Raw genomic sequence first — 21,574 nt, 5'->3', positions numbered from 1 at the left:
GTTATTATATATCATCCAATTTTAATTGGATGTGTTAATGCTAGCAATCCTAAGGAGAATGATAAGGCGTGGTCAAAGGAAAGGTAGACAACCTGTTTGTATCAATATTATTCACCTCAACTTGCCCAAGAGACCTTTGCCCACTGACCATGTAGGCTGTATTCCTGACACCAACCAGAAATTCCTGCTAGACCTTTACCTCTTTCATCTCCCCAATGTGGAACTGTTGGCTGGGTGCTACAGGGCTAAGTGCCTATAGGGTTTTATCTTAAGACATAAAAGTTAAAGTGGTTTTGGAACAAGGCTTCCAAACATCAAACATGACTGTGGAAACAAGGGTATGTGATTTAGTTAAGCTGAGCATGCTAAACTCTTTACATATGAGGTCCGAGCTAGAGGAGGTGTCCATGAAAATTAGACCATAACGAATTCTCTGTGGGGTTGCAATCACATTTGTTTGTTTGCTTTGAAGCAAGCATGTAGCCCAGGCTGACCTCAAACCCATTATCTTTCTGCTTCAGCTTCTTGAATTCTGGGATTACAGGCATGTGCTACCATGCCTGGCTTTTGGGCATTTGCACTTTTAGATACCTTTTATTTCCTCTCTACTCTTGGCTACCCATCACACCACAGTGGTTCTTCTTTTCAGGTTCTGCTTTTTCTCTGTCTCACAGTTAGTAGTCTGAAATGGCAGCTGGAAAGATGAGTAGGACCTGGCCAGGTGCTCTCTGGATGCCTCTCTCCAGACTTTGTTCCCATAGCAACAGTTTATGACTGCGGAACATGCCCTGTCCCAGGTTTGGGTACAACTGGTAGACAGTTCAATTTACTGCCTTTCACCTTGAACTTCTGATACCTGGAAGTGTGGGCTGTGTGTGAAACCACTGTAAAACCACGTGGTTTCCATCATTTTTAGCTTCTTTATTTCCTTTAAGTATAGGAGTATCTGCATTTTCATCTAGGGATGCTGAACAATTGAGGAGGTTCCCCTTAGTCATGCGTTAGTTTATAGTTGCAGCACTTTGCTTCTACTTTTTGTTTAGGACATAGCATAATGGCACTCTGTCTGCTTTAGACTGGAGGTAAAGTTTGGTGTTTCAGGGCACTCACTGAAAAATGCACCATGGTCACTAGGACCCAACCCAGTAAAGAATTTAATCTCTCTGGTGGCCAGGAGCCAACATAAGAAGAGACCAGATGAGCTGAGTGAGTTGTGGGTTGTTAACCTTTTGGACTTTATGAACTCCATACAGCCCTGTGGCAGAGCAAATAATTAGGCTGGAGATTCCACTATTGATAGAGCACATTCCCAGCCTAAGTCAGCTGTGGGTTTAATCTTCACTATCACACACACACACACACACACACACACACACACACACACACAGAGAGAGAGAGAGAGAGAGAGAGAGAGAGAGAGAGAGAGAGAGAGAGAGAGAGAGAGAGAGAGAGAGAGAAAGAAAGAGAACCAAGGATGCTGAAGGTCTATAGACTTGAGGGAGAGGGCAGGCATGGACCCAGGTTCCATGTGCTTCATTTCAGCTCACATGTTAACAGAAGCTAGTGGGACTGGTAGGGTAGGACAAGTCAAACTGGGAGAAGAGCAAAGGACAGCCAATAAAATGCCAAATGGGATAATGATTAAGAAATTCTTGCCTTTTTTTCTGCATCTACGTCTGTGGGCCTGGTGCCTGCATCGGTGAGAAGAGTGTGTCAGATTCCCTGGAACTTGAGTTACGGGTGGTTGTAAGACACGTGCAGGAGCTGGGCATGGAATCATGGTCCCTAGAAGAGCCACCCACGTTCTTAACCACCAAGCCATCTCGCTGGCCCTGTCATGCTACTTTATTCAAAAAGTTCCCAGCACGGATAGAAATCCTGGTGTTCCCAGTACTCTGTATTTTCAGATTGATTTTGTGTCATTGCAAGTCCACCTCTCCTTTAACTCCTGCCTCCCAACACACAACTGAATCACACACCTATGCACATACACCCTTCTCTCCCTTACATCCCAAGAACACAAGGTAACAAGGTGCGGCGCTGTAGCACATAGCTTATTCTGCTCCCTATGTACACAGAGCCACCAGAACAGTAGTCTATCCCAAGCAAGTCCTTAAACACCCATTAGATCAGTGGTTCTCAACCTTCCTAATGCTGTGACCCTTTAATACAGTTCTTCAATGTTGTGGTGATCCCCACAACCATAAAATTATTTTTGTTGCTACTTCATAACTTTAATTTTGTTACTACTATGAATTGTAATGCAAACATCTGCATTTTCTGATGGTCTTAGGTGATCTCTATGAAAGGATTGTTTAACCCCTAAAGGGGTTGTGACCTACAGGTTGAAAACTGCTGTGTTGGACTGTCTCTGCAAGATAGGCAGGCAGAGGGGCATCTCAGGTAGGCAGTAGGATTAATTGTGAGGGTGAGAAAGAGCAGGATCTAAAAAGAAACAGTTTGATCCAGGTAAAGGAGAAATAAAAAGGGTTCAAAAACTCAAGTAATAAGAAACCTATGCAAGTCAGACGTGGTAGTACACATTTGTAATCCCAGCATTTAAGAAGCTGCGGCAGAGTGAACCCGGGCTTGAGACCAACCTTGGCAACATGCCTATCTCGAAGCAAACACACAGATGTGACTAACAGAACCCACCAGGGAATTTTAATCAGGACCCAGGAAGGGTCTTGGTACCTTTTAAGTGGAGGCTTGGAGTTATGGGTGTCAAGAGTTGGGAGCTGATGGAAGCCAAGCAGCCAAAGAGGATGCTGACTCTGACGGAAGTGGGGACCCAGTGGTTTACAGCAGCAGACTTCAGACTTGCCGTGAACATCACTGACTTCCTGCTTTTTAACAGTTTCTAGCACATAGAAATGCCAGCAATACACTATGAGAGGAAAGTAAGTCTCATGCACCTGACTGCTCTTGTTGACTAGATCTTGGGAAGGAAACCATGGCTACCTTGAGTTCATAGGTGCAGTTGTCATGTTGTGTCCCCATGACAGTATTTACAGTACTTCCTCCCAACCTCCCGACCTCCACTCCTTGGTCCCCTCTTCTGTGATGTTCCCAGAGTCAGGCATTCATTCTCATCAAATCAATCTGCTTCAAAGTATTTTGTAGCATAAATGTATACATTATGGAAAGTATGTGGTCATTATAAATGCAAGTGAGATTTTTGTATTGTTTCATATATACATGACAAGTATTGAAACAGGACCATTCTTAGCCATGAATCATTCACAAGTCTTATTGAATTGCAATTTTATAAATAGGAATTGAGGGCTTAAAAGATGGCTCAGTGGTCAAGAGCACGGACTGCTCTTCTGAAGGTCCTGAGTTCAAATCCCAGCAACCACATGTTTTTTTTTTTTAAAAGGTATTGATAAATTTCCTTTCAAGTAAGCTGTAGAAATTCATACTGTTATAAAAAAAATGTTTGAGAGGGCCTAGAACTCCACATTTTGTCAAGTTGTATAACAGAAGTTTGCTGGCCAGGTGTGAAATATACCAGTGAAGTTTGCTTTGTATAATGGAAGGCCCTTGCATTTTATTTTCGCCCAGGTGTTGTCTATAAAAGTTTTATCCTTAGTTTGAAACCTAATTTCTTTTACTCTGCCATCTAGTATGCTTTGGCTCAGAGGCCTATCTAAGCATGCTAATGTATCTTTAATACAAAGGACAACATTAAAAACAGAGGTAGAGTTATACTTTTTGAAAGTCAAGACTTTCAAGAAGTATATTTTAGGTATGTGTTGTGGGGTGCAGAGCTTTGCTGTCCCCCCTTTCCCCTCTTGCTAAGGACACAAGCTTCAGATCCAAGGAAGCTTACAGGGTCTAACGTGTGCTGCAGCCTATCTGGATAGGAACAGCTCAGTCATGCAGACCTTCCATCCTCCGTCCAGCAAGGCGTGAGGGTTCACCTTTAGATGCTGTAGTCCCTTGCTATTCTCAATTCTACACCGCTGTGGTCATTTAACTGCCTAGTTGACAAAGAAGTTCCCGCTGGTGTCAGAGCTGTGAGAAGATGTGGAATTTTGCTGCAGGAGACAGATTTCTTCCAAGCAGGAAATTAAAAGTAGGATGCGTTTCAAGACCTAATGGAGATGTCGCTCTGCAGCTCTGTGCCCCCTTGGAGTTAGGACAAAGGTTCTTTCAATCTAATACTTACAGACGAAACTAGCCATCAAGAAAGCAGTGACTTTAATTACCTAGGAATATTTGCCCCGGACTGTACCAGGCTGCCTTGTTCTGTTCTGCCGGTGCGCAGGAAGCAGGCGAAATGTGCCCATCTAGACCCTTGGCCAGTGCAAGGTTGGTGTGGCTGTCGGCTAGTTTCTTAACTCCTGTCCACGCTCTTCAGATGCGGAACAGCACGGTGGCTGTGGGCTGGGCTAGGGCGGGGGCTTTGCCGCAGTATCTTGACTCCAATCCTTGGCCAGCACTCAGGGATGGGAATCCCGGCTTCCCCGGCTGTCCCGGTGACACTGGGCTCCTGCGCCAAGCCCGGGTTGAGTAAAAACCGGAACATACTTTAAGTGCTCAGTGACCAGGGAATACGACTTAACGGGAAAAAAACCAAACCAAGCAGGAAGAGTAGGTTGAAGAACCCAAGGGAGAAGACTGGGGGATCCACCCGGGAACTTCCCCTAGCAGCCTGGTTAGGGGTGGCGGTAGGAGTGGGAGGGATCTCGCACTGGCCCTGGAGTACCGCTCCGGGTGCTCCCTGGGGCGCACTTGCCCCTGATCCCCACTTCAGTTCCCTGGGAGCGTCACTGGTCTCCGTGCTTTCGCGCTCACTTTGGGAACGCCCTCAGAAAAAGTGAAATGGACCAAAGCGCCTCAGAGCCAGAACGTACTCCTTACGACCCCGGGGCCGTCACCCTGACCTGCAGGATTTAGACTCCGGGTGCCCTAGCGAGAGCCTGAGTGGTGGTCAGCTACGAGCCCGCACCCCGCCCCTCCCGAGCCCCACCTCGCCACTGACCACGCCCCAATTAGTCCCGCCCCCTTTGTGCGGCCGCGGGATTGCCGGGGCGACAGCCCCTCCCCCTCCCGGCCCCGCCCCGCGCCACCGCCCCAGTCTCCGCCTGGCTGCTTGTCCAGCTGCAGTCCGCGCGAGCCGCCGCCGCAGCCGGCAGCCGGGCGTCATTCGCGGCTCCCGGGGCCCTCGCAGGGAGCAACCGCACTCTCCCGCGCCCGTGGTTTCGCCTGCGCCGGCCAGTCCCTCGCCGCGTGGCCCGCTGGCCGGATCTGGCTGACCAGCTTGCCCTCCGGTCTGACCCGAGGCTCCCGAGCCGCCTTGGGGACTCGCCCACAGGACCCTGCTAGGGCCGGCTGCGCCTGTAAAGACTCCGTGGTTGATGTCACCGGGCGGAGGGCTGCGATGGAGGGGGATGCCTCAGACTCTCAGGTACGCACTTAACTCTTGGTGGTTCTCTCCCGGCTGGTCCCACCGTCCCGCGGCGCCTTTTTCTGCTTTTGAGAGGGTCGATTGGGGGGATTGGGGTACCGTGGGGAGAGAGCGAAACGCTGGTCCCGGACTGTGCGCCTGGCCACGCTGGGGACTCCCGGCAGGCTCTTCCCTGGGGTTCTGCCTGCAGAAGTAGTCGCTTCGGGGTGTCTTTGCGCTTAAGAGTAGGGCGCGCGCCCCAGCGTGCCACCCTTTGTCTGGAGCCCCAAGGGGCGCTGGAGTCCCTCCTGGACCCCAGCTGCTCCTGCCACCCACTGGGAGCCTTGTCTACTGCTCGCTGGGCGGGGCCGGGGCCCCTGCGGCTGTGCGGTTCAAGCCTTTTCTTTGCAGAGGTTGAGTAGGCATGTCTACTGAAGTTTCCTTTGCAGTTGCTTGAGTGAGCTATCACATCAGATTGGTTTTCACTGAAAGGATGTTAAAAAAGAGAAAGAAAAAAAAAGATACTGATTTTTTTTGAAGAAACAATTACTTTATATCCAGCGTAATCAAATGATTTAGGCACAAGAAAAATGGAAATGCTTTTTAGATATTCCTATAAGGGGTGGAGCTTTATCGATGGAATTGGTTATATGTAAAACGGGACAAGATTATATTTTGGGCAGTCAGCCTATATCTTTTCTTTTTCCTTTAAATTAGTGTGATACTGGGTGAAGTGAGATAAAATGTGAATATCCACTATCTGGTGTGAGTTTAGGTGTGATCGTAGCATGCTGTGAGCCTTTTTAAATAGTTGTGATTCCTCAAGAGACACTGCATTAAAGATCTGTTGGCAGTGATGAAGCCAGTTGTTCCTGGTGTGATTATGGGGGGGGGGGGGTTTACTAAAGCCCTTTGTGTCACCGGTGGGGAGATAGATTAGCATACACTTAACTTCATCAAAACGAGTGAATTAAATTTTATTTTCTGAGCACTTTTTCACCCAGCACTGGGAATGAATATCAAAGCGAGTTTCTGGGTTCGAGGTCAGTCTAGTTTAAGAGCACTAGTTCCAGGACAGCCAGGGCTACACAGGAAAATGGTCTTGAGCCCCCCCCCAACCCCCTCAAAAAAAAACACATCATTTTTTTTTGTATATTTCCTATAGATGAAATGTTTGTCTAAGATTGAGATTTTTTTTAAAAAAAAAAAACGTTGGCTTGTCATTAAAATTTCAGAGATGCCAGCAGTAATCTGAATAGAATTTGAAAGTGCGTCCCCCCCACACCTCCCCAACACTTCCCCCAAAACCTGTATAGATGATGGATGGGAGAACAGTGTGGAGTGATCAAACCTTTTTAGTTGTGTTTCTCACTTAAGGCGGTGAAATAATGAACACCTATAGGTTTGAAGGAAGAAGCTGGGTGGTGCCTTACCACTCCTCTCCTCACCTTTAATATTTATGATGTGCTTTTATGACACCTGCTTTGATATGCAATACAGAGCCTTAAGCATTTTCATAAAACACACGAAAATGGTCAAATTTAATGTAGAAAATTGCTGACAATCAGCTTGTAAATAGAATTCAGTTAGGATTTCCTGAACACACTGGATTATTTATTGCCAGGTCTTGGTATTTAGCAATCCTGGAGTTAATGCATTGAGAGTGGTTAGTGTCATAATGAACTTACCTTTTTGTTGAAAACTATCACTTTTAGAATTTCACTAAAGTCCTAAGTCAGGGACTTATCCCTGATGGTTTGAATAGTCTGTGATTTTTGATAGGGTGTGGTCCTCTAATATCTTTATTATAACTTTTATTATAACTTTTTTTACATTTTACTTTCTAGTTCTTAATTTCATGCCATGTATATTAAAGGAATTTCATAGTCAGGATTTCTCTTTGGAGCCCTAGCTATCCTGGAACTTGCTTTGCAGACCAGGCTGGCCTTGAACTCACAGATCTGCTTGCCTCTGTGGCATGGCCACCACCACCCCCTAGCTGGGAAGCTCACACTTTAAGGTCTGTTTCTTAATTTTATTTTGGAAAAGTAAATACATGTACATACAGAAAATGAATGAGCATACTGACATGTCTCCCCATGAGAGTTTTGACCCTGTGTTGGTTTTCATCCTAAGGTGACTATTAAGAATATCGAAAAGGAGCTTATTTGCCCAGCGTGCAAGGAGCTGTTTACCCACCCGCTGATCCTTCCCTGCCAGCACAGCGTCTGTCATAAGTGTGTGAAAGAACTTTTACTGTCTCTTGATGACTCGTTCAATGATGTGGCGTCAGACAGCTCGAATCAGAGCAGCCCTCGGCTCCGGCTCACTTCCCCTAGCATGGATAAAATTGACAAGATTAACAGACCAGGTATGTGGGGGATGCTGGATGGGGCAGGGAGAGCTTATTGATAGAGGTTCAGTTATAACTGGAAGGGGGATGGTTTTTGTTATTTTTTTCCCAAGTGAACAAGTTATAATTGTAGCCCCCACTTAAAATGTCAAAGTGAACTTGTACTTTTTGATAGGCACATAATATGAATTTTGAATACTATCTTTGTGCTAAACTGCTTACACCTGTCTTTAAGTGATTGATAATGGGGGAATAATGAACTATTTAGTGAAGCATCTATAAAATTAATGTGCAAATAAATACTGCAGAATTAAGGATGGGACTACATAAAGGTTACTTCTAGAAAACTTTTGTAATTGAGATTTTGCTTATTTTTATTTTATGTGTGTGTTTCAATGTATGTCTGTGTACTGTGTTCCTGCAATGTCCTCTCAGGCCAGAAGATGGTGGCAAAGCCCCTGGGACTGGAGTTACAGTTGGTTGTGAGCCATAATGTAGGTGCTGGGAATCAAGCCCAGGTGCTCTAGAATAGCAGTCAGTATTTTTTTTTCTAGTTCTTTTTTTCCCTTTTTATTAGATATTTTCTTTATTTGCATTTCAAATGTTATCCTCTTTCCTAGTTTCCCCTCCAAAAATCCCCTATCCTCTCCCCCATCTCCCTGCTCCCCAACACACCCACTCCCTCTTCCTGGCCCTGGCACTCCCCTATAGTGGGGCATAGAACCTTCACAGGACCTAGGGCCTCTCCTCCCATTGATGACCGACTAGACCATCCTCTCCTGCATATGCAGCTAGAGCCATGTGTTTTCTTTGATTGGTGGTTTAGATCTCAGGGAGCTCTGGGGGTACTGGTTAGTTCATATTGTTGTTCCTCCTAAGGGGCTGCAAACCCCTTCAGCTCCTTAGGTACTTTCTCTAGCTCCTTCATTGGGGACCCTGTGCTTTGTCCAATGGATGGCTGTGAGCATCCACTTCTGTATTTGTCAGGCTCTGGCAGAGCCTCTCAGGAGACAGTTTTATTAGGCTCCTTTCAGCTAGCTTTTGTTGCATCTGCAATAGTGTCTGGGTTTGGTGGTTGCTTATGGGATGGATCCTGGGGGTGGGGGGGGCAGTCTCTAGATGGTCATTCCTTCAGTCTCTGCTCCAAACTTTGTCTCTGTAACTCCCTCCATGGGTGTTTTGTTCCCCATTCTAAGGAGGAACGAGATATCCACACTTTGGTCTTCCTTCTTGGGTTTCATGTGTTTTGTGAATTTTATCTTGGTTATTCTGAGCTTCTGGACTAAAATCCACTTATCAGTGAGTGCATATCATGTGTGTTGTTTTGTGATTGTGTTACCTCACTCAGGATGATATCCTCCAGATCCATCCATTTGTCTAAGAATTTCATAAGTTCATTGTTTTTAATAGCTGCGTAGTACTCCATTGTGTAAATGTACCACATTTTCTGTATCCATTCTTCAGTTGAGGGACATCTGGGTTCTTTCCAGCTTCTGGCTATTATAAATAACGAGCAGCCAGTATTCTTAACTGCTGAGCCATCTTTCTAACCCTTAGAGAACTTTAAAGCAAATTAGCTCTGCTTTCATTCTACCTGAGAATCTTAGTCTCCTTACTGGCACGACATTTTTTTTTTTTTTAAAGTAAGTGTTTTGGCAGGTGGTATACACTTCTAGTACCAGCACTTAGGAGGAGGATCTGTGATGTCAAGGCCACCCTGGAACACATGAGAACCTGCCTACTCCCCAAAATAAGGGTTTTGACCATCATAACTACTAGAATTGTGCAGTGATGTATGGAAGTAGTTTTAATGACACATAGCATCATCTACTTTGTACCTGTATCACAGGCCAACACTTACCCTGTATTCTGTCAAGATGGTGTTGTCTCTGAACAGTTATTGTAGAGTAAAATTAACTTAAAATTAGAGAAGTGGCTGGAATTCTTTTGAAGTCAGTGGTGACCACAACCTCATGTTAAGCATGGTCTTGATGCTGAGGAGTGTGTGTGTGTGTGTGTGTGTGTGTGTGTGTGTGTGTGCCCAGGAGTCCCAGGCTGTAGAGTTTCCACTCTGAGCTGTTCACACCGGGAAGTTTCATCTGCAAACCTTTTGTCTTCTCTCCTTGGTTTCTTCCACTCCACTGATAGGACAGGGGCCACTTTTTAGTCTTGTGAATTTTCCCTCCACTTTTCAGAAAAGCATCTCTTTCTAAGCTGCATTTAAAGAGTATCATCTTTTTCTGTGCCTGACTTATACAGTGGAGTCCCCTTGTTCAGTATTTATATCCATCTATCTACTCCATCAGAGTAAATAGTACTTTCATGCGTTATATATACATGTTTTTATATACATATATATACACACATATATATGTATATATCAAGATTTTCATGATTTTATACGTAGAACGCTTTGTCTGCATGCTATGCATGTGTACCTGCTGTCTGAGGAGGTCAGAAGAGAGTGTTGTGTTCCCTAGGACTAGAGTTACAGATGCTTGTGAGCTGCCATGTGTGTGCTGGGAGTCAAATCTGTGTCCTCTGGGACATCATCTCTCTAGTCCCATGCAATTTTGTTTGAATGCCAGTCATTAATTATTTAGGATATACTTTGCACATATAAAGTATACATATATGCCACTGGGAAAGTTGTGTTTGAGAGAGACGGAGGGCAAGGAAGGTTGTGTGCATTGTGAGATCTTGGCTTTTAGGTTTTGCTCGTGGCTGTGAATCTCACCCTGAGCAAGAGAAAAACAACAATGAGTTGAAGTCATCCTTCTCAGAGAAGACTTGATGTTCTCCTGGCCAGCTGGGAGTCTCCTTGGTAGATGGGAGAAAATTTACTTCTTGTGTATTACTGTTCAGTACAGACAATTAGTGGCATCCTTTTCCCGAGGTTGTGTTCCTATATGTTTTTCATTCTACATGTGACTAGGTTGGGCTCACATAAGTCTTTCATGAAGTTCTATGTCTTAATCTCTAGAATTGATTGATCCTCAGTGTGGTTCACAAGAAATTAGAACTATCCATGCTTTTAGGAGCTTGCTATAGTACTCTAATTCACAACTGTCGCACGGATATTGAGTGACAACCTTTTGGTATTAGAGTCACAGAGAGTGTGCCACTGTGGCTGCAGTGTAACAGGGTTAAACATTTTTTTCTTTCAGAATAAGAGTTCCATTTCACCATACACCCAGTGTCCAGATTAGATGTGCAGTGACTTAAATATGCTCCTCCCCAGTCTGTAAGATCACTGTGCAGGCGGATCACGTCCTGAAGAGGGACTTGAAAGTGCTTCAGAAGTTTTTGGTGAAGGGTTGGTTGCAGGTGCTAAGAGTGTTTAACCTGGAGAAGGATGGCTACTGAATGGGTCCAGCCCCATGTCAGGTGACCCACAACTACCTGTAACTTTGACTCCAGGGGACCTGGCACCTTCTTCTGGCCTCCATGATCAGGTGCCCTCCCAACTCACACATAAATAAAAATACGTCTTAGAGAGGTGGGGGGGCTTGGAAGGTGGGACTGTTTGAAATGCGGCAGTCATTTCTGAAGGTTTGGCTTGTGAATCAGTGGTCACAAATGTCAGGGCTGTCACAAATGTCAGCAGTTTTAAAGGACCAGGTGTCATTGTGTTGCAGATGTAATAATACCTTTCGTTTATGGGCAGGCATGAGAAGACACACTTGAAAAGGAAGCCAGAAACCCTGTTTGTAGCACTGAATGTAGCAGGAACGCATTTCTAAAAGTTAGTTTTTAGCCATTGGTTTTACTAAAGGATCAGACCCAAAGCTGTTCAGTGTAGTGTACACTAGCTATGAAGTGCTTGAAATAGGACTTTTCTGATTAAATATAGTATTTTCTGATATATATATAATTACTTACTAGATTTCCAAAGCTTCTTATAACAAAGACAGATTTAATTCTTTTTATCTTATTACATTCTGAGGTTGTATATAATGGATGTAGTGGGTTAAATAATATCAGAACTAAACTTATGTCTTAACTTCTATTGTAGATACTAGAGAGATTAAATGTACATTGTGCTGTGGCTCAGGTGTTTCATTGGGATAATATTGCTATACATATTTAATAGCCTTTTTAACAAAAGGCTACTTTGAGAGCATAAAGTTTCTGTATATGTGTCAATTACCCATCCAGGTGTGCAAACAGAAAAGCTCCATTGTTTTATATTTCTGATTATATGTGTGTAATCTTTTCCTCCATTTAATATTTTCCTGTTATCAGAAATAGTGAGTTTTAATAATCTTTTTATAAGTTAGTTTTTTAGCTCAGAAAAAAAAAAAAAACAACCAAACAAAAGATACTTGAATTTACTTAGTGGCCAGATGTGAGGTTGTTTAAAAATACAAATTTGTAGGACAAAGCGTATGTCTCTCAAGTGTTGTCTGATATTGGTGCAGCCGAATTCTGTAAGATTGCCTGTTTTATATTGTGGTCTTTGTAAACATCCTGCGTGTTAGGAAACACACACACACTTACTGTTGATACAATAATTGTGTTCTGTGAGGGACACAGTCACTGCTTTCTCTTCTGTTAACAAGTTGTGAGTATTCTCTTTGGGATGGAATTTTAAATCCAGCTTTCTGTTCATTGTCCACAGCACCACAGCGGAGATCTTTGGGGTGGCGAGGTAGAAAAAACCGCTTTCTTGCTTTTGTGGCTGCAGGCAGCGTGGTGTTAGATTTAAATTCTCTTGTGTATCTAGAGCTTCTCTAACACCAGTGGTCAAGTGTTCAAAATTATATAGAAAGTAAACAAATTGGAATGACATGACTTAGAAGTCAAACAGGACAAAATTTCTGATGTTTTAAAGGGGTGTATGTCAAAATGATTCCCACTTTCGTTTTGTCCACATATACAACTCGATTTTTGTCTTTTAGCATCTGGTACCTGAAAAATCTTACATTTCCGTAGACTAGAATGAATTGTAACAAGCTACATTGGGAAGGTTAAACAAATATTAAAATTTTGTTTGAAGTTGTCAGTTTCATAGACTCTCCATTGTTCTTTGCATATTATGCCTTTTTTTTTTTGTCATCAATGTTTGAAAGTGTTTGCTGTCAGAGTTTTAATATGGAGGCCTTACATATTTGTGGGTCATGTACACAGCTTTTTATTCTCCCACTCCAGTTGACCTCTTAAAGTAAAATTCACTATTTTTGGTCAAATTCTGGTGATATGCTTTGGTTGGAGAACTGTTACCCTTTTGTATTTCTCTTACCTTCTGAGAAGTCCATCTGGTGGCGCCCACCAATTGGGCAAGCTGTGAGAAAAGGAGTAAGTTTTTACCACCAGAGTATGGGAGAGGATGCAATGGCAGCAGTCTGAAATGTGCTACACACATTTGATGCTCTTGTGTTAGGTCTCAAGTACTTTGTTCTTCTCCCAACAATTGTGTGATAAATCAAAAACTGAAATCTGGCTCCTTTGGTGGCTATAAACCATTTTGAAATTTTTTTTTTAAATTTAAACAATTTTTTATTAGGTATTTTCTTCATTTACAATTCAAATGATATCCTGAAAATCCCTTATGCCCTCCCCCTGCCCTGCTACCCAACCCACCCATTCCTGCTTCCTGGCCCTGGCATTCCCCTGTATTCGGCATATAATCTTTGCAAGACCAAGGGCCTCTCCTCCCAATGATGGCCGACTAGGCCATCTTCTGCTACATATGCAGCTAGAGACAGGAGCTCAGGGGGTACTGGTTAGTTCATATTGTTGTTGCACCTACAGGGTTGCAGCCCCCTTCAGCTCCTTGGGTACTTTCTCTAGCTCCTCCATTGGGGGCCCTGTGTTCCATCCAATAGCTGACTGTGAGCATCCACTTCTATATTTGCCAAGCACTGGCATAGCCTCACAAGAGATGGCTATATCAGGGTCCTTTCAGCAAAATCTTGCTGGCATATGCAATAGTGTCTGTGTAAATCTTGACTTGATATTTGCGTACTGTGCCTTTGAAGCAAAACCCGAGTGGGTTGAGAGCATTTACCTAACTTACGGATGCCGTTTCCCCCAGTTGTGTGGCTGGAATTCAGTCTTCAGGACTTCCTAGCCTTCTCTGTCATCACCTGGTTAGTCCCTCACTCCCCATATCGTGTCACATTGTAAAGAAAGACTTTGTGAATCGAAATTTCTCTAATAACAGAAACATTCGATACTTCGTGCTGTGGTATCCACTAGCCTCAAGCACCCTTGAGAATTTGAACTATGGCTATTGCTACCAAAAAAGTGAAACATTAATTATGTTAAATTTCAACAGCCATTTGGCTTCATGGCCCTTTAGATGACACAGCTATTGAAAGTTGACTTTATGACATTTACTTTTTAGTGCAGTGGTTTTTTGTTTTTTGTTTGTTTGTTTGTTTTGTTTTTGTTTGTTTATTTTCATGAGGTTTATCTTCCAGGATATCCTTGGAACTGTCAAGCTTTTTTTTTTTGTTTCTCTGAATACAATATTTTATGAGACCAACAGTAAAGGCATATGACAGTTGAAATGAAAGCTTATTAGCATTCTTAAGGACATTTGAGGATCTGTTTAGAGAAAGAGCCAGGATGCCTATTTGAATAAGTTACCTGGAAATTATTCAGGTCTTAAATTCAACATTTTACCTCATTGAAGAGGTCCAGAGCAATATATTATAAAAACTTTTATTTTTGACATAAAAAAGGTAACAGAAATATACAGAAGAGGGATGCAACATTTTTAAAAAACATTTCTAAACATGAAAACAACCAAAATTTGAGTGTCACCAGCTTTCATGTTAAAGCATGATTTAATTTTCATGATTTTGTTTCCTGTCATTACTTAATTGGTCACAACCTCCATAAACTCAACAATAGACCATTGCTTTTCACATGCCCTGTTGAGATTGGTTATTTGATCATTTAAATCTCTAGCATCTAGTTCATGTGTAGAAGGACCTAACTAAATATGAATTTCCATCTGTTTAAACTTGACCACTGCATTATTTGACTTCCAGAATTGTTTGGCTTCTTTTTTTCACAAAGACATTTCCATTGGCATGTGTGTGTGTTTTGTTTTGTTTTAATTAGCCTGGCGCTTATTTCATTACATGCCTGCTGTGGTGTGAAACATCTTGGACTGTATTGCATGTTTTTAAAATTATTACAGGAACATATTTAGAGAAGGATTTTCAAGTTTGTGTGGGAAGTTTCTTTTTATATGATTCATGTTTTAAAATGTTAAAGCTAACATGTCACTAAATGGAGATATTAAAGATACTTGTGCATGCCTGTTACATTAGCGCTTTGGGACTCCAATGACCCTTTGCATGCTATAAAGTCATTAATATAAACAACACTGTGGGCTGTCTGCTAAGTGTTAACTATTGTGATGTCATACCAGGCATCTTTTAAGACATTATTTTCAGATGACAGTCATTTCAAGAGCAATATTAATGTAGCTATTTAAAGATCATTGCCAAATAGAGCATACTAAATTTACCCATTAATTTTTGATGTTGAACATGGTGGTATGAAAGAAGGCCGGAGTTGTTAAGAAGTTGCTTGGTTTGTGTGTTATGGAAGCTCTTTTGTGGGCAACCAAGATCTCACACTCTAAGAAAGTTTTAAGTAAGTATGCTCCTGCCCATATTAAACGGACAGCTTTGCATTTCTATGAACCAGCAGGTAAGATCTGCCATAATTTAGTTTCTTGACTTATTAAGATCACAACAATAATACTGAATAAAACATTCTAATGTTTAAAGTCACTTATTGTATTTTCTATAACATAGAGTGACATGAAATGCTTCTTGGCACTGAGTTAAGTAATCTTAATGATTCTTTGTTTTAGGTCCCATGAAGATACTGAGTGGTTGGTCCCTCTTGAAGTTACTAAGTTCTAGGTCTATGAATGAGTTAGTCACTCTTGTATGGATTGCATTCAATCCCTTCTGGTCTTTCTGAACTTTCTCAGATAAATACACTGCTGCAGTGGGAAACATTCTATTGAGATGATTCTTAAAATGTGTAACCACCCATTCCTTTGTGTATGTGATGAAAGTACAGACTAGCCAAGCCAGAAATACACTGTCCACGTAGGTGGCAATTTTGCAGTTCTAAATAGTCTCTGGGATTGCATTGAGCATGCTGGTTCATGGGCCCAGGATAAGGTCCTTCTCTTTCATCTACCCCATTTCTTCCAAAGTCAGCTAAGATGGTATTCACTCGATGACCTTAGGTGTGATGTGTAAAATTAACTAAAAATCTTTTATTTATTTTAGGTATGTGAGTATTCTATAGCTGTCTTCAATGCCACAGAAGAAGGCATTAGATCCCATTGCAGATGATTGTGAGCCACCATGTGGTTGCTGGGAATTGAACTCAGGACCTCTAGAAGAGCAGTCAGTGCTCTTAACTAACACTGAGCTGTCTCTCCAGCCCCTTAACTAGAAATCTTAATTATAGAAACTCCTATCTCTATGAAGTATTGTATTATATGTTTTGTCTTCATGTCTGTGTTTGGTCTAATATGAGTTTATGTGCAATTTTTATAGATTATTTTTCCTTTTTTAATGATAACTTTTAGTAATTTCAACTTGTCTTTTATATGGCAAGTGAAAGTATTTGTTTTGAAAAGGTAGATGGAGCCACTTGGAGTGTTTGTTATTATAGAGGCATGTCTTTCTAAAGCCTGACTTCTCTTCGTATTAATCGTTTATGATGTAACTGAATGAAGACTTACTAATTGTACAGGCTGGAAGCGTAATTCTCTGACCCCGAGACCAACCACGTTCCCTTGTCCTGGCTGTGAGCATGATGTGGATCTTGGAGAGCGAGGAGTCAGTGGTCTGTTTCGAAATTTCACCCTGGAAACGATTGTCGAGAGATACCGGCAGGCCGCTAGGGCAGCCACAGCCATTATGTGTGACCTTTGTAAACCACCACCTCAGGAATCTACAAAGAGCTGCATGGATTGTAGTGCAAGCTACTGCAACGAATGCTTCAAAATTTATCATCCCTGGGGCACTGTAAAAGCCCAGCATGAGTACGTGGGCCCCACCACTAATTTTAGACCCAAGGTAAGTTAGGGTACCAAATGTGATGGGGGAAATCGCCAGGAGTCTAGAGACAGGAAGGTTTGATTGGGTAACATTTTAATAATTATAGCCCAGTACTTTAAAGCATGGGACATAGTGGTTTTATGATCTGGTAGGTGGAATTTGCATTTCTCAAGTATTCAGGGTAATTGGTTACGGATGCCCATAAGAACTTCATGTCCTACGATCTCTGATGAGTCAAATAATTTTTGTATATCTCCAAGGTGTTCTGATTTGTGTAACTGAAACAACGAATGCTTTAAAAGTTGTTCTTCTTTGCAGCTTAGTAACTGGTATTAATAGGAAAATATAACGGCACTCTTAAGAAGACAGGCTTTACTTTGTAACAATTTTATGTGTTAATTGCAAATCTCTTCTGGAGCCAGCAAGATGGCTCAGTGGTTTAGATTGCCCACTGTCTTTAACAGAGGACCCAAGTTTGGTTCCCAGCACCCACGCGGGCTCCTACAGCCAGTTCTAATTGCAGTGCCAAGAGATCCAATCCTCTCTTCTGTCCTCTTTGAGTCCTGCACTAATATTTCCATTCCCCACACAGACACATAACAAATAATTTAAAGTAAAGTTTAAAGTCTTAAAAAAATATTTCAAAAGTGTCCACTGAACATTTCTTATATAATGTATTCTGAAAGATTAAAGCAAAGATAGTTCTTTGTACACACGTTGGGAAGGCCATCTTGTCAAAAATGTTAGTCTGATAATAGATTTATCAAATAGCTTTGAATTCCCCATTATGATATGTCTCACCGCAACTCCTTGAGGTCTTTGAGTTTTAAATATGTATGACTTCAAAAGTTTTAGTGTTTCATTAAAAAGATTACATTAGTACTCTTCTATCATGGAAGGACACATGATAATGAGCTAGGTTAGGGCTAGGTTTTTATAAGTTAAGTATGCCATACACTTTGGGATGCAAATTAGCTATAGGCTTTTATTTGCAACTATAAAATCCTGATGAGTAACCCAAAGGTGTATGACTAGGCTATATTAACAAAAGTAGTCCCTTGAAGCCATTTGTGTTTCACCAACATAGACATAGCTGTCTCTTATGGTAGAGCATACTCACCTATAACTGAACTCACTGAACCTCTTCATATGGAAATTCTAAGTTTTTCTACTTTAAAAAACATATACACTGGGTGTGGTGGTACATGCTTTTAACCCCAGCACTCAGGAGTCAGAAGCAGGTGGAATTCTGTGAGTTCAGGGCCAGCCTGATATGCAAAGTGAGTTCTAGGATGGACAGAGCAGAGAAACCCTGTCTCAACAAACAAACAACCCCCCCCCCAAACTAACAATAAAACAGACAAGCAAACCGTATGCTTTTGAGAATTTGGAACTTGGACATTCTGAAACATTGTTTATTCCAGTTTTGTCTCTCCCTGAAGCTGTGTTGGTAGTGGGACTTTGCATATTGGTCTTTTATTTTCTTTTTTTCTTTTCTTTTTTTTTTTAAAGATTTATTTATTTATTATATGTAAGTACACTGTAGCTATCTTCAGACACCCCAGAAGAGGGCGTCAGATCTTGTTACGGATGGTTATGAGCCACCATGTGGTTGCTGGGATTTGAACTCCGGACCTTTGGAAGAGCAGTCGGGTGCTCTTACCCACTGAGCCATCTCACCAGCCTGGTCTTTTATTTTCTTAATTTGTCAGACCAGTTATAGTAGCCTAACATCTAGTCTCTTGAAACAATAATGAACAATGATTTGACTTCATCAGCATACTATGTAAATACTTGCTTCCGAATGGAATCAGTATTTTATGTACAATTTCAAATGTATCCGTGATGATGTTTCATCGCGTAAGTACAAATGTGCCATTTCCTTGAGTTGGGCTGCTGCTGGACAGGGCCTGTGTGGCTTATGGAGCTAGCCTGCTGGACTCTTAACATCACAGAGCCTTCCAGGGCCCTCTTAGCCACAGGCTTGTGTGGCGAGTGAGGGCATCAGGTCTCTTAAGGTCTTGTGGTACCTTGTAGGATACTCATTAATGTGTGTGCCTGATCTGTGTGGCGAGAGGGCCTGTCTAGCTTGCTTAAGGCTGTACTCTACTTGAGACCTTTTGGAATGAATGTTTTCACCAAATTTAGGAGAAGTAACATTTGTGTATTAACTGTTTGAACCCTCAAATTAAAAAAAAAAAAAAAAGGTAATTCTAGAGTTTTCCTGTGACATTTTTTGTGTGTATTTTTATTCATTTATATGGCTCTATTTTATATAGCATTTATTTATAGATTTTAATTTTATATATATACATATTTTCTTATATAGTATTGGAGGACTTACTAGATTACTTGAAGCCTAGATCTTTAACGGTCCATTTGTTCTTTGTTCAATAGGTTCTGATGTGCCCAGAGCATGAGACAGAGAGGATAAACATGTACTGTGAACTATGCAGAAGGCCGGTCTGCCACCTCTGTAAGTTGGGTGGGAACCATTCCAATCACCGGGTAACGACCATGAGCAGTGCCTACAAAACCTTAAAGGTATGACTTGTCATTTTAGAAGTGGGCTTACACTTTTATTTTATTATTTTAGCTCTATAGGAGTTTTACCTGCTAGTATGTCTGTGCACCGTGTGTGTGTGTGTGTGTGTGTGTGTGTATAGTGCATGCAAGAGGGTCAGAAGAGGGCCATGGATTCCTGTGACAGGAGTTTCAGAGGGCTGTCACCCTCACTGTGGGTACTGGAAATCAAACCCAGGTTCTCTGTAAGAGCAGCCAGTACTCTTAATTCCTTGCTGTCTCTCCAGCCCGGGAAGTAGGTTTTGATACCTGGTGATTTTATGACTCAGTTTATATGTATAAAATCATGATTTGTATGTGGTCTGTTTCACTGAATGGAGTTACCAGTATAAAGTAAAACTTAATATAGAATTATTAAAAAACTATAAAAATATAATTATTTGATATATATTATATAATTAAATACATAAATATTGGAATAACTAAAAATAATTTTATATATTTATATATTACATAGCATATATAATTTTTATCTTTATAAATTAATATAAAATAAATTATACAATATATAAATATATTGTAAATAAATTACACATAATTATATAATCACATATAAATATTTTATGTAATTATAAAAATTAGATATAAATTATTTAAAAGATAGCTATCATAACATTTTTAGTTTTTTTGAGTGTGTTAAAGCTAGTTCTGAGGTGTGAGGGAGAAAGGAACTGGGACCCCGTTAGGATCCTCCAGGGAGCTGGGTTTATTAGGAACTGGGTTCATTACAGATCGTCTAGGTGCAGAGGTAAGAAGGCTCCTGAAAATGTTCAAGTTTGATGGTCAGTAGCAGAGTAGGCAGTTGTATGGTGCTTTCTAAAACTTCATTCTTTTGCTGTAAAGAGTTTTAAAGGAACAAATTCATCTGTAAGCTTCCCTTTTAGCAAATTGTTCCCTTTGTTTAGCAGTATGTGTGCAGATTGTCCTGTCTGTGGCTATACACGCAATAGTGTCATATGTCTGTGTCATGGACAGGTTTGGCCATTGTAGCTTCTATTTCTCTGTTCCTTTGCTTTTTGGTGTCTTAGTTAGGGCTTCTATTGCAGTGGTAAAACATTACAGCTAAGAGCAACTGGGCGAGGAAGGCTGTTATTTCCTCTTACTCTTCCAGACAACAGTCTCTCACGGAATGAAAGCCAGAGAGGAACCTGGAGGCAGGAACTGGAGCAGAAGCCTTGGAGGAACACTGCTTGCCCTCCAAGGCTTGCTCAGCCTGTTTTCTTACCACCCAGGCTCACAGGCCCAAGGGCGGCTCCGCCCACAGTGTGTTGGGCCCTCCCACAGCCAGCATTAGTCAAGAAAACTGGCCACAGACCAGGATAGGGGGCATTTTCTCAAGTGAGGCTCCCTCTTCCTTAGATGACTCTAGCTTTTGCCAAGCTGGGTAAAACCAGTCAGCTGGAAGTTTGATTAGCTCTCAGATATTATCAATTACCCCGTGTTTTCAGTTTGCTTGGTGGAGCTGCGAAGCGTTTATTTAGTTTTAGCTTAATCAGACTGACTTTGGATGATGAGTCTTCATCCCCAGTGATTTAGAAGCTCTTCTTTCCTTGGGGTCAGGGGTCTGGATGGTGGGGAACATGTGCAAACTTTACTCCTTTCTGGAACTTTCCCTGACCTTAGACATGGTTGACTGGTATTCATTCTTGCATACCTTTCCGCCCGTTTTTCCCTTTGCTTCTTGTCTCTGTGGTTTTAGGCTTTAGAAACTCTGGCTTTCTTAGCTCCCACTCCAGGGAGACACTGGGATCCGTTGAAGTCCATTGCCTTAAGCCCTAGAAACTGCAGACAACAAACTAGGATAGCCAGCTCTTCTGGTTTCCCATTGTCTAGGAAAATGTCTCTTTGAGATCTGGTGCATAACAAGAGATTCCAGATGTCCTGCTTGGTTGTTTCCAGTGGGAAACTAGATACGTTTTGTCCCTTTATCATGCATCTACAGTTGTGGTCAGCTTCACAGCGCACAATCTAAAACGTAGCACACTTGTAAAAGGTTAGATTTCATGTGATCTGCCCCAGTTTTTATTAAACATACTAAGTCCTTGGCACTAGTAAAGCTACAGTATTGGTAAAACAATCCATATTTCTCTGCTGCTCCCAGACCCCACAAGCCTTTTTTTTTTTTTTTTTTTGACTTTTTTTTTTTTTTTTTAGATTTATTTATTTATTAAACATACTAAGTCCTTGGCACTAGTAAAG

At 41.8% G+C, this 21,574-nt stretch overlaps 1 protein-coding gene across 3 annotated transcripts in view; it reads left to right on the top strand.

The window, feature by feature from the left end:
* The window catches only part of Trim36 (tripartite motif containing 36), a 46,198-nt gene that overhangs the window by 6,588 nt on the left and 18,036 nt on the right, over positions 1-21,574 (top strand). Inside the window, exons 1-5 of one of the 3 annotated variants that reach the window (XM_029547246.1) lie at positions 5,207-5,413; positions 7,529-7,763; positions 12,367-12,396; positions 16,485-16,810; positions 19,190-19,336. In XM_029547246.1, the coding sequence (XP_029403106.1) occupies positions 5,387-5,413; positions 7,529-7,763; positions 12,367-12,396; positions 16,485-16,810; positions 19,190-19,336 (765 nt within the window). In that variant the 5' untranslated portion in view covers positions 5,207-5,386. Of the gene's footprint in view, positions 1-5,206; positions 5,414-7,528; positions 7,764-12,366; positions 12,397-16,484; positions 16,811-19,189; positions 19,337-21,574 lie in introns of those variants that run through there. The other 2 variants (XM_021214393.2, XM_021214392.2) reach the window with 2 other exon arrangements.

Source organism: Mus pahari, chromosome 15 (genome assembly GCF_900095145.1).
Source record: "Mus pahari chromosome 15, PAHARI_EIJ_v1.1, whole genome shotgun sequence".
Taxonomy (NCBI): domain Eukaryota; kingdom Metazoa; phylum Chordata; class Mammalia; order Rodentia; family Muridae; genus Mus; species Mus pahari.
This window is presented reverse-complemented; position numbering and strand designations above follow the sequence as displayed.